At 41.8% G+C, this 13,639-nt stretch overlaps 1 protein-coding gene across 1 annotated transcript in view; it reads right to left on the bottom strand.

Annotated features, from left to right (window-relative positions):
- MKLN1 (muskelin 1) overlaps positions 1 to 13,639 on the bottom strand; it is a 90,622-nt gene that overhangs the window by 22,486 nt on the left and 54,497 nt on the right. Inside the window, exons 10-11 of the mRNA XM_088531808.1 lie at positions 2,255 to 2,467; positions 298 to 519 (exon numbers count right to left, since the gene is read on the bottom strand). Of these exons, the coding sequence (XP_088387934.1) occupies positions 298 to 519; positions 2,255 to 2,467 (435 nt within the window). The remainder of the gene's footprint in view (positions 1 to 297; positions 520 to 2,254; positions 2,468 to 13,639) is intronic.

Here is a 13,639-nt window from a genome sequence, read left to right as displayed (position 1 = left end):
ATTATATATCCCTTTAGCTTAAATTGAACCAGTGGCCTCTGGTCTACTTATGATTAAAATCAACTATTTATTTTTGAAATTATACTCACAGTTAAACTAGGGAATGCTCTGACTAGGACTTGAATTAATACCACCTACATTAACCCAAAAAGGCCTCAGAATGTCAGCGAATATAAAACCAAGCGAGCCGACACACTGATGAGAAGATTAGAAAGCTTCAAGCTTGCAAGGAAATTAAAACCAGATGTTCTCCTTAAGGGCAGGCATCATGAATCAAAGTCTAGCGTGGATACTTACAGAATGGAACAACATACAGTGTCCTATCCGGGACTGGATATCCTCAGGTCCAGCATTACAGGAATCCTCTCGCAAAAGTTTCCACGTCTGACACTGGCAGTCAAAAGCAAACAGCCCGCTGAACTGCGGCTCCGTGGCTCTGCTGTCGTCAACGCTGCCGTTGCAGGTCAGAATTCTGCCCCCAAACGTGTAGATCATGTGCTTTTCGGAATCCATACACATCTGTAGGAACAAGAAAACCACTTTTAACAAGTCAGTACCTCCAGACTTAACACGAAACGTGCCTCTCCTATAAGCGTTACCCAGCAAGTTCAGCAGTGCACTACACATCTCCTAAACCTTTAATTAAAAAGAAAATAGCACAAATGTCTTTACGGCTGACAGGTACTAAAAACACAGACCCTTTAATTTACAACATGAGCCTGATATTATCTTGCCCTTATAATATTTTCGCATCTAAAATCTGCTCTAGTTGCTTTTTCTTTTTTTTCCTTCTTAAAAAAAAGTTTTTCACTAGAATCTGTGGCCAGTTCTTCCAGAAAGTACATTGACTACTGCCCTTGACAGTAACTATGAAAGGGAAAAAAGCAAATTCATTGCTTATTTACTGAATGCCATCCAATCAATCCAGAACAGCATGAGATTTGTTACTTGTATTCCATCTCAGGCATATACTTAATGTTACCCTAATAACTTCAACTTCAATTGGGGTTGTTACACAGACGAGGATTTTTTGGTGATACTTCAAGCAAAAAAAGAGGAAAAAAAAGAAAAAAAATCCGCAAAATATATCTGAATTCAGGTTATGGTAAACAGGATATGCACTGCAGTGCAAATCAAACAAGACTGACTCCACACGATGCTTTCAGACACTGCAGCAAGAGTGTTACAGAGCACGGGGGGATAAAAAAGACCACCAAGATTACAATGAGACAGAGATGCTACTCACCAACATCTATACAACACATTTTTAGTGCAGCACATTTCTGAGAAGGTTAAACACAAACAGCTATCCCAGGGGGTACAGAGAGAGAGGGCTGTAGGCTGATGAAGACTTCAGGAAGGATATTCTTTTAGAAAAGGCAGGTGGAAAAAGGAAAACATTTCAGTCAGGAAAAAAAGGTAGCAAGAACAGCCTTGTTGGCTGATCGTTTTGTTTTGCCTCTTAACAGAACAGAAAAATGGACTGGCTTTTGTTTTGCAGATAACGTGCTGACAATTTCCAGTTGGGCAAAAAAGTCTATTTTGCTGGTAAGACAACAGCACTGGTTACAAAAGGCAACCCATGCTAATAAAAGTAATTCCTAGACTGTTTTATAAAAAAACAGAAAAAAACACCATTGTGATGTTATTTCTTGGCCTTTTTTTAAAATAAAGAATGAAATACCTTTTTTTTTTCTCCAAGTACAAACAAGCCATTTCACCCCATTCAAAGAAAAAAAAATGTTCAATTTAAGTATACGAACAGGTCTTAAAAAATATAGTAGCCACTCCAGAAATGTGTTCAGCCTCTACACGGCATACAGGTTTTACAGCATTTGAAAGGTCAAGATTTTGACCCTGCTGGCCTCATTTCACTGCCCTGCTTATTGCATCCTCCTGAAGGCAGCACAAACAGCTTGGTGACTTGCTCCCCAGCATCCACCAAGCAGGCCGAGCTGCAAAATCTAGTGCAAATGGGTAAATCTGGCTTCAGCTTTAATAGAGCAGTCATCCGAATGAAATGAATTGTTTTGCAAAGTTTTTTTTGACTCAATTTCTTTAGAATACCAGTATTCAATGGCATTAGACAACAGCACTGCCAGAACTTAGCTGATGGGCAAATAGCAACCGTGCCCTTCGCTGCTGCAGTACCAGATGGAGCCAGTAAGTTCTAAGCAGGCTGTGATTGAATGATTGATTCAGATACGGAGGAAAAGGTACAGGATTATCAGCGTGGACTATCAGTGCAGCTGACCTGATGATCAAACACCAGCTTCGGGCCTCCATCCGCCGCAGTGTCCTCGCTGAGCAGCATCCACGTGTTTGTGTCAATGTCATAGCGATAGAAGTCACTTTTCAGAGATTTACTGTTCCTCACGGAGGAATCCAGGTAGCGCCCCAGGGTGTAGATCTGCCTTCGCTGGATGTCGATGCACATCTTGTGGCAAGATCTGGCACTAGGGCCATTCTAATAGGGGAAGCAGCCACAGAAATAGAGAAAACTTTATTAAACATTTAAGATTGTTCCACGTAAACTAACGCACGCTCGCTCAGGGAAAATAGGTACCATCAGCAACTGGAAATTCCCTTATTCAAGAACATCTGCTTATAATCACAAATATAGGACAAACATATATCAACATCTTAATAACAGGATATTCTATATACTATTTGTGTTTTAAAAAGACACCAATATATGTTTTTAAACAAGCTTAGGACATGCAGTCTTTTTGTAAGGTATCTTAGAAGATGGGCAGCTTCTTCCAGAAGTGATTCTCAGAGGCATGTGAAAGCTACTTGATCTTTTAAAATAACAGAAGTTGATGCACATGAGCAGCAAGTTAAGATGTCATAGCCTATAAATAACTACATAGGAAGGAGATTAAGGAGTGCTCTATTACAAGAGGCTCTGTTTTATTAATAGGATGTTTTCTAACAGATCATAACCAGACACTCCCACAAGCAATCAGATCCTCTAATGGGTCTTTGGAGGTAACAAAAGCACTCCCTGTCCTTCACAAATAGATACGGCCATTCCAACCTCCAGCTCCAAGGAAATTTCCCACGGTAAGCACAAGCACCACGGGTTAGGAGCTTTAAAGAGAGACCCAGGGGAGCGCTGCCAAATTATAATGACCTTATCCATGCAGGAGTGCTCGGCTTATAAGGTGTTTTATTCAAGGAAATTAAGATGATGCAACACGGCAAAGTATCCTTTCTGCTTCAGCTGAACCTGCATTTGAGAGCTTCCAAACATTCCCTATGAAGCACACACACATAAAGGTTATGGTCATGTAAAGGTTATGGTCATGTACTCCGAAATACTGCAAGTCGAGAGGTCCAAAGCGTTATTTATAAAAAGAAAATAAAAAATAAAAACGAGATAAATGCGGGGTGTATTCTAGCCATGTCAATGATAAGTTTAATAGGACTTTATTTAATGTTAATTGTGCAATTATGGTGTTCTTTAAGTGACGGTGCCAAGAACAAGGCTGGCTAACGTAGGAGCCTCCCTGAGAGTCTACAAGGCCAGAAAGAACTGCGGAAGCAGAACAAAATGTCAAGCATTAAAGTTCAGTACTGAGAAACTCAAAAAGGTGGTCTGAAAATCAACATTAACACAGAGATTTCAAATACCAAATTAAAAAAGAAAATATCCACGGAAAACTGAAGTATGAGACTAAAAACAAAACATTAAAATCCCCTGAAAAAATAAAGGCTCTGCAAATAGACACAGAGGTAATATATATTATAACTTATTAAAGGTCCTGCACTTAAAGATAGCTATTTATATTACACCAAATAACCAGCATAATGTCTGCTCCATGTGCTAGGAAATACTACCTTCTGTATAAAATCTTGGTATCTGCACTATTTCATGTAATAATATTCCACTGAAACTATGACCAAAACTTAAAAAAGACTACTGGAACATAATTTACTGAGCTGAATCAAATATGGAAGGCAACGTGGCATTTTTGTAATCAAGAGACTTTAATATTCATGTTATAGAATTCAATTTTTTGATTAAAGAAGAGTTACAGGAAACAGTTTACAGTAACTCGAATGGCTAAAATATCTGAAGAGGTATACTGAATTAGTCATATTTTGTAAATATGAAGCAGAATGTCAGCAATGATCACAGTTTTGAGGATTAGTTACTCCATGGCAATTAACATAATTTACTTTTCTTTAAAGGAGACCAAAAGAAGTGAAGCGTTAGCATAAAATTCTGAAATGCAGCAAAAGTTCATTGCCTTTGGTTGCATGGAGGGGGAAGCTGGAAGCAAAGGAAGCAGCAGACTCAGTCTTGTTTCTAAAAAATCCAAGTTAGTAACAGTATTTTCAAAAAACTGCATTTAGAACATATGAGGCAGTCTCTTTGGATGAGTAGCAGTGACTTCTGTATCAAAGGTTGGCCCCGATTCCAAAGAAAGCAACCCCAGCAGACAAAGTCCATCTCCACTTACCTAACTGGGACACTGGAGGATACTCCACTGTTCTCCTGCCAAAGAGCACACATTTGCTTTGGCACTGCCACCTTTTAGAGGAAATGTTAGGATTTTCCTATCTGAAATAGGTGCTTTCAGACATTTCCTTCTCTCATGTCCCTGCATTTTTTTCTAAGCAATATTTTTTTTCTCTGTCTCAAAATGACAGTCTCTCTATGCTACATAAATCTTACCAAACCTGCTCAAATACAATCTTTAGCACATTCGGGAACAAAACTTCCATTTAACCAATTTCTAGACCTGTCTCACCTAGAAGAAAAAAGTCACCTTCAACCGAACACTGTTTGGGCGCAGGGACGAGACTTAGTCACTTCAACATCTACAATACCAATTTCAAGCCACAGGCATCAAAATCAAAGTTATAAGGTTGGGTATGTTTACAACATAGGAACATCATATTGTAAATCATATTGTAAAATGCTGTTAAAAAAAAAAAAGGAAAAAAATCAGGAAAGTGGGGAAATATGGAAGCACCCATTTTTAAAGGTAAGAGCTAGACGTTGGTCATGCCTCGCACAGCAGCATCTACCTTTTAAGGAGCTCCTAAAGACCTCGGCCTGGACCATTTCATCTGTTCAGATTGGAGGCACAGAAATCTCACCGTCTCAAGCTGACTTCAACACTTTTATCTTTAACTTTATTATCTTGCAGAAACTAACTGCATGGTCTCTCTAATACAGAAAGCTTCACCCAATCCACAATCTTGTTTTCAGAAAAACCTTAAGTTATTCCCATATACTGCTTATAAGGTCATGTGAAACCTGGCAAAAGCTTTTAGCCCCATGTTTACCAATTTTGGTAAACAACTTCTTAAAAACAGGGCTACATATTTCTGTCTCAAATGTCAAAGTCGAGTGGAAAAGCCTAAACCTGTATTTAATGTGAGGGCTACTAAATTTTTCAGCAGAAGCCCTTGCAGTATGAATATACTTCAATGGGAGACACAGGGTCCATTTACGAGGACAGATATGTACAGACACTGAAAATGAATCAAACACTTCCAGGAACACATGATTAAATGAATCAAGAGGCTGTGGGCGGTTGCGAATGTTCATCCAAAGAAGTGTACTTCTCACAGCTACAATAGCGAGCCTGTTGTTCAGACACAGAACACACTGGAACAACTTGTTATGGAGAGAGTGACCCACCAAATTCAAGTGGGGAAGAGTTTGTCGATTCCGGAAGCGTTAAAGAACTCAACCGGTTATTAAGCAACAAGAGAGAAAAATTTACCGTGATAGACATGACTTGCCTTGCTTAATTTACAGTGGAAGACATGAAGCATGGGTAGTTTGCCCCCAAAATGCAGACTCAATGCACGAGCCAATGGTCCCCACTGATGGGACTGTGCTACATCTCTACACCTTCTCAGAAATGTAGGTCTTACCACCAAAATAGAAGCCAAGACTTTCAAAGGGCCTCATTTAATGCAGGCTTCACTACTCTACTAACTTGTCATTGACAAACACCTGCAGCTAATTAAGGGTTTCATCATACTTTGGTAGCTACCAAGCAAACAAGTGGCAAGTGGTAACCACCAGGTCTTCAGCTGCATTCTGCTCACAACCACATCTGCTCTGAAAGCAAGAGCTGGCTCAACTGCTTCCTAAGCCACGCAGCTCTCGCTTGGTTATCTGACAAGAGAAGAGTGCCCACCACAAAGAGGAAGAGCACCCAAAAGATGGGACACAAGACTAAGAACATACCAAAAGAGAGCAGCACAATGCAAAGAATAATTCTGACTAGCTTGCTTTATTTGATCTGGTGAGTATCTTAAGTGATAACAAATTAATGCAAGACTCCTCACTGCTAAGTACTTCTTTAGAGCTCTTTTTATTCAATGCTCTTGAAAAGTTGCTAGCACACGGGATCTACATTTTGGCAGATGAAACTTCAAGAACTACTTGGCTGACTTAGCGGAGGTATCACTTCCCAAATAGCACGTCTGGTTAAAACAGGCTCTAGCAAGTCCCATCTACCAACGGTTCTGAAGAAGGACCAACTTTGGGAATTCTTTCGAGTTCTCATTCTGAAGCCTTGGCCTTCAGACTGCAGAAACCACACACGAAAGCAGCTGGTGACTTGGTTAAGCTCTTATTCAGATGGCAAACAGCATATTCCTCCTTTGGCCAGCCCCCTGCATTTATGCCAAGGGGCAGTGGCAGTAATAAAGCATTAGCATATCACATTTCTAATCTACGGGGTGCTGAACAATACCCAACATTACTAAGCATCATGAGGGCTCAATTTCTATGGACTAAACAAGCAGCCACCCGGAGCTAGGACTAACCTGAACAAGATGGCTTTCTGCCACCCAGCACCACTGTACAATTAGCGCAGCATAATAACAGCTAAGGCAGATTAAACACTATGTGCAACGGCCTCCTTTTGAAGCAGCACTGAATACAGAGCTGCTTGGCCCCGCTCACTCGTCTTCAAACACGTTGGTCTTGCTCGTAACTCTTCCAGTCTCCAAAATGGAACTAAACGCCATGAAGAGGATGAAGGGAGGGAAAAGTAGAAAGTACGTAAACTCGGGAGGGCAGAGTATTTTAAGAGAAGCGTTCAATCCCTTAAGGGCCCGGGGGTGACCAAGGGCAAAGAGGATTTTTTTTGGTTTCGTCAGTGCTCCACGACGCTCGGTTGGGCAATGCCAAGTGAATACACAGTATACTTTATGAAAGGCCTTCTCGACATGCTAAGCCACTTTATAAAATCTAATTAGAGCTTTCTTCATTTAACTTGCAAATGCTGAAAGCAATTATCCCACTTAAGGCCTAACTTACAAAACGTTTTCAAAAAGCAACACAAGAGCACCCAGAGACACTGCTGCCTCCACGGAATAACTGATTCATTGGGATACGGAGCAGAAAGGATCGGCACACAGCGCCTTAGGGTAGGGTCTGCTCAAATCATTTATGCCAGCATCACCGTGCATCATCTTTTTTTTTTTTTTTTAAATACACGTCCTGTGAACCTGATTTAATGCGAACAAGACTGAGGTACGCCAGACCCTCCTCCTTGCTCCCCTCAATCAACAAAAATAGGGGGGAGTTTGGTTACTTTTGGTTGTCATAACCTTTAGCAAATAAAGAGTTTTCGGTTGCAAGCAGATCTGTTTTATTCAGACAGATCCAGATGAAAAACCTCAGGAGCGAGCCTGGACCCTGTTCAAGAGCAAGGGAAACAAAAACAACGAACAGCTGACTAATTCTGCCGTCTTCGTGCTCTGAAAGCCTGAATGGAATGTGAGCGCTGCCTCCAGAAGAAAGTTCAGAAATAAGCGTCAGGAGGGAAACGCTCTTGTCCTACAGCGAACTAGGACGAGGACATAAAAACGACACAAACAACCTACTTTGTTGCTGGTTCTCAGAGCCAGCTGTCATGCAACAAACAGGCCCTCCTGCCTACACGCAACTGCAGAGATTAAGTGGTCTCATTTCCCAGTTTCAGGGTGCGTTTCAGCAGATTCAGTGCGAGTTCCTCCCCATCGCTCTTGCAGAAAAAAAATAAAGTTCTCCACAGTCTTGAAAACAAAAGGAAATGCGTATAGTTCTTGGCATGCACCCAGGTCTATAGGCTCTTGAAGATCAGAACTTGTTAGTGCTTTTTTGAGCCTTATACACGCTCCCAAAACGTGTAATCTAAGCAGCAGTTCAAAAAGACTGCGTGTTACAGGCAAGACCTAAAGTCAGCAAGAGAAACATCTACAATCATCCACAAGAAAAACCTCCATCCCACATAAAATGCTTTCTGTGAGCAACTGAAGTTTCTCACAAAGAAGATAACCAGAAAGCTATCAAAAGAACAAGCAATCTAGTACTTCCCAAGGCAGCGCGGGGCATTTGCACTGTCTGTCAGCCAAAAGCACAAACTAAAACGAGCGGATCCGGATAATTTTTAAACACCCAAATGCCAAGTCACGCGATGGAGCGGCATCCAGGACATCCAACCACGCAACAGGAGCCCCGTGCCAGCTCTTGTGACTGGAGGAGGTGAACGCAGACTTCATTACCTTCAGCTACTCCACAGATTTACCTCAAGTTAAGCTTAAAGCAGCATATGCCAGGTCAGCAACCGTATATTTTTAACCCTGCAATGTTCTTGCCGTTATCTCTGAAAGCTACCAGATATTTCAACTTACTTTTACCGCTCCTGCATCAGTTACAGGGAAGAAATTCAGAGAATACACAGGTTAAAATGTGTTCCATCAGTTAATATTTTAGTAAACCTATTAAACAGGTCAGAACCTGGCCAAGAATCATGACATTTAAAGCCCCCAGGATCGTTTTTGAGAAGCAAGGCTCTACACAATTTATCCCACACAGAAGAATCAAGTCTCTTATGACAAATAAGAAGTTCAGCCACCAAAAAGCTTCTCACAAGTATTTGTGAAAAAAAGACCACTAAATGCATCTAGCCACAAGTCAGGACGAAGATATCCTTTCGGTCAAGCAGTTGACACAGTATTTGAGCTCTGGCTAATCTGCTTACAAGCGTCCTCCTATAGCAATGCAACTAAATAGATTTAGTTGCAAAATCCTTTCTGGGCATCTGACTCAGACACGATGGAGCAGATTAAAGCCAGAGGCAGCTTTTAGCACACAGTTCTGATTCAACTGCTCTGCCTGCTTTAGGAAGGAAACAGAGAATTAAACAGGATGAAGCCACATGGCCACGTCTTAGGTGTTTCTGAAAGCGTGTACGTGTTCCAGATGAGCCAAACTTCTCAACGCTGGACACTTCAGCCTCATGCTGAACGCTCATAAAGAAAGGTCTGCCGAGACTAGAAGTCAAAAATAAATGGTCTGGTGTTCTACTTTCAAAAGAAGGTTCAATGAGCTTATAACTCAAATGATTAAGCTCTGAGATCATATGATATGACCTTTATGATAGCAGTGCGCTGGATTTGATAACCTAGGCGGGGTCATCCTCTCCTGTCCTACATGGGAGTTCACTAAGACAGTCTGTTCCAGCCCTCGGGGACCAGCACAGGTTCATTACGGCGTGGATGAGCCTATGCTTCAGCACACGTGAACGCTGCCATGAAAAGGACTGCATGCTTGTGCTCACCTCTCGAGACTACCTGTTAAACATTAGTCTCTCAGCAAGCAGCTTTCCAGAAACAAAACACGGCCTGTGAACTGATTCAGGAACTTACCAAGGCTTCACAATCCCAGAATGGCTGAGGGTAGCAGGGACCTCCAGGGATCCCCCAGTGCAGCCCCTGCTCCAGCAGGGACACCCAGAGCACGGGGCACAGGGTGGCATCCAGGCGGGTTGGAGATCTCCAGAGAAGGAGCCTCCACAGCCTCTCTGGGCAGCCTGTGCCAGAGCTCTGGCACCCTCACACCAAGGAAGTTCTTCCTCACGTGGACATGGAGCTGCCTGGGCTTCAACTTGCACCCATGAGCCCTTGTCCTGTCCTTGGCCACCACCCACAAGAGTTTGGCCACTCTTCACATCTGAGGGGAGAATGTGAAGAAGATTCTCCTCTCAGGCATTTCAATACCCTATTTTTGCACGAGTTTATCTACAGCACAAAAACAGCTCTAGTAACAGAACCCTGAGCTACGGCCAGTGCAGGAAGCCCCATTCCCAGGTCATTTTTGAGCTGCATGTTCTCCCTTGACTCGCTCTCACACCTAGGTACCTTCCAGGCCTTTCAGCACTGCACAAACTTGTGGATCTCATGTCACAGTAAACGAAGTCATCCTATGACCAAGGGACTTTTCTAGACAAGTAAGCGGAAAGTAAAAGACACAAGACTTCAAGTATGCAAAACAATGGGAAATTAATCTTTCGCTTAGGTAAAGTAGGTTACAAGAACGCTACTGAAAGTCTTGGTCAGGCTTTAATTTACAGTCAAAAATAAGTCATCCTGCCTACATGTTTCAGCTTACATATGCAAACAGGAGCAGCAGTAAAGCCATGTCCCAGCACACCACAGAAGGCATTGAAAGAATATTAACACCGTAATACTTTTAAGACAAGACATAATTTACCTGCAAAGCAGACATCATTCATTCACACTGATGAAAAGTGAGTAAGAAGAATTACAGCCTGTTTTATTTAACAAGGAAACACTTTGGTTGCTTTACACGTCAACTGCTCAGCTTTGCTTTCAATAACGCTGATGAAATACAACAGACAACCTACCGCAGACCCAGAGCTTTCAGCAGCTCCAAGACAGGCCCTCGGGACAGAATCCTAGCGAGAGGAGCTTGAATAAACCCATTAACACTGCAGGAGTTGAGCGAGGCCCTTTGGACTCGCATCCTAAATTCACGCTGTCCTCTCACTTCCAGTGCAGTAACTAGGGAAGGTCCAACCACGACAGTTGAGTTTCCACAGATGCCACCTCTTCAGTTTAGCTAGAGCTATACGTGGAGACCAGATAGATGGCAGACTCCTTATCCACAAAGCCATGTGAGATGTGTTATGGTTTCTCCAACTGTGTAACGATATAACAGAGCTCCAGATAGCTAAAGAGTTAGTTTTCCAGGTTTTGATTATTTTTGAAATGCTGGCGATAGATCAATATGGAATTAGAAGCCTTAATGCAGAATATGACAGGCTCTAAGATGCCTCTGTAAAGGTCAGTGTTATAGAGGATAAGGAGTACCTAGAGCTTCTAGAAAGGGACAAAAGTGGCCGTGTACTTTTTTCCCCCCTCTTCAAGCAACTCCACAACTATGGGACTACATCTTAGCACTACAGATATTGTGTGGTCTCACAGGCTTCTGCATGGCAAGAGGGTTGGGGACATGGCATAATGACCACAAACCAAATATTTTCTACGTTGAAAAACACAATGCCGTGGAGTTCATAGGACCTTTCTTCTGAACCAAGCGGCAGTCTGGGCCAGTTGTGGTTTGTGACATGTTTATACCACCTTGCAGCTCCCACTGCAGGAGCTGCGCCAATTGCCACAGGAAGCGCAGCCCAAGGCTAATCTCTGCTGTATCAAAGTTTTAGGACTGAGGCATCTTCAGTTTTGCAGTCATCTACACAGGAAGCCACACGAAAGAAAAATCAACCAAAAAAACAGTGCAAAATATTTTCTATGGTCTTCTCAAAAGTCTATGAAGCATCACGGTAAAGTCCTTCTCTTCCACGTATTAAAGACAAAAGTAAAAATAAAGTAAGTGTGCAGAAAGAAGCTTTTAAAGACAGAGCACTAAAAGCAAAGCACACCCGGGGCACTGCAAGGATCAAGACCTAACAGTTCCTGAATTACAACACGAGAAGGATTTTTGGCCACCTCCAACATCTAACCCGGGCACAAGTACCCTGGAACATTCATCAATTAAGTCCTATCAGGCCTTGTCAGGGCAGAAAACTCACATCAATGTACTTCAGCCAGCATTTCCTCTATGCAGAGCCCTGAAAGCTTAAGCACTAGTTACCTTCAAACTGTGGTGCAAAAATATCCATTCTGAGCAGCAAGAAACCTTGAATAAATCTTCTGGAAATGCTTGAAAGTCTGTTAAGTATTTGTCTATAATACTACTTAAGAGAGCTTTCCCTGTGTTACCATCCTGAGGTAACTGATATTTCTTTGGGACTTTCTGTATTTGTACAGCTTGAGCAGGGCTAGTGTAACGGAAGTCTCTCACTGCCTGCTTGAAATAAGAGACTGCTCCCGAGGCAGAGCTGCCTGCTGCATGAGGCTGTTTTCACCTTGCTGATCAGAAAATAAGCTTTCCTCCCACCTCTCCTAACGCAGCTCCCTCTCCTGTTTCCTTAAAATCACTTCTCCTGTGGTATTTAGTGTACAAAGCACAATTCCAGGAATTCCAGCTGGTTCTTGTCTTACAGGTGCTTATTTAAGTCTTTAAAACCTGAAATGGCATAAATCAGTGTTTCAGCCCTATATACACCTCTTCTCTACATTCTTACCTGAAAGTTTTGTAACCCTTTAAACAGCATGAGAATTTTGCCTTCCCTGCAAGACATTTATAACGAGGACAGCAGTGGGAATGTGCCAGGGAGAGTGTCCTGCCTGATCCTTACTTTATTGAGGATAGGGTGATGCAATGACTTACTAAGAAAATACATGCACAAAAAGCTATATTCCTGATGAAGGACTAGAGCAGTACACCCATCATAAGCTAAAAGTGGTGATTTTTTAATGAGGATATAAAATCTATGAATCAACTACCCATGATATATTGCTAGAAGGTTTAAGAGCAGTTCACAATTTTGTAAGCAATACCCCTTTAAAACAAAAAGCCTTAGGATATTTTGAAACTCTGTTTTATCTGAAGACGGGCACATTCCAGCTCCATCACTGCCAGGGTTCTGCAGCCTTCAGAAGACCAGGGTCACTGCATTTATCTAGCTACTTCTTCCTCTACAAGACCACCTTCAATATCTAAAAGGGATCTACACACATTGGTGTTAAGAATAACAGGAGCCTGGCTCGCTTTCTGCTGTTTTTTTTTTTGTGTTGGAAGCAAGAGCTATGGGTATTAACTGATAGCATCAACGAGCTAAAGATCTACAGCTGTCTTACTGTAAGTATGATATTTTCTTTAGGGAAAATTAAGAGACAAACAAGGATTAGGACAACAGAGTTGCTTGGGCACACAAAGTAGCACAACCAAATAAACAGTCACCTTTTAAAGCTGAATAAGCGTTTTTAAAAATGCTTAGAGTCAAGATAGTTTTCAATGGGGTCTTTTTTAGACTTCCTATGTAGAAATCGATGGAAAAGCGAGTCAAATCCATCTGAAAGCGTCTCTAACATCTTGGACAAAGAATACCAGCTAGAACACTTTAAAAATTATTATGCTATTAAATAAGGAAAAAATTAACACAAGATACTTAAAAACAGTTGAGAATAGTTTCTGTTGGGTTTAATGACATGTATTTGCCCTCTTTGCCTCTCCTTTTGCAGGCATTTGCACTCTCTAGGAAGCTGGCTCAGAGGTACATTTGCAGCATCCAAGTTTCTATTGTAGGTTGCTCAGGACAGCTGCTTTCTCCCCATGGGTTTTTGCAATACCAGGCATCGAGTAAAACTGAACACCTGCACAACCAGTATTTCTGAGAAGTAGAAAATGGCAGATTCACTACACCAGATTTCTAAGGTGCATAAATATCAAAGTATTTGAACCAAAAAT

This window comes from Tinamus guttatus, unplaced genomic scaffold, assembly GCF_059628265.1.
Source record: "Tinamus guttatus ecotype Peru unplaced genomic scaffold, ASM5962826v1 Tinamus_guttatus_pri_ptg000434l, whole genome shotgun sequence".
Taxonomy (NCBI): Eukaryota; Metazoa; Chordata; class Aves; order Tinamiformes; family Tinamidae; genus Tinamus; species Tinamus guttatus.
This window is presented reverse-complemented; position numbering and strand designations above follow the sequence as displayed.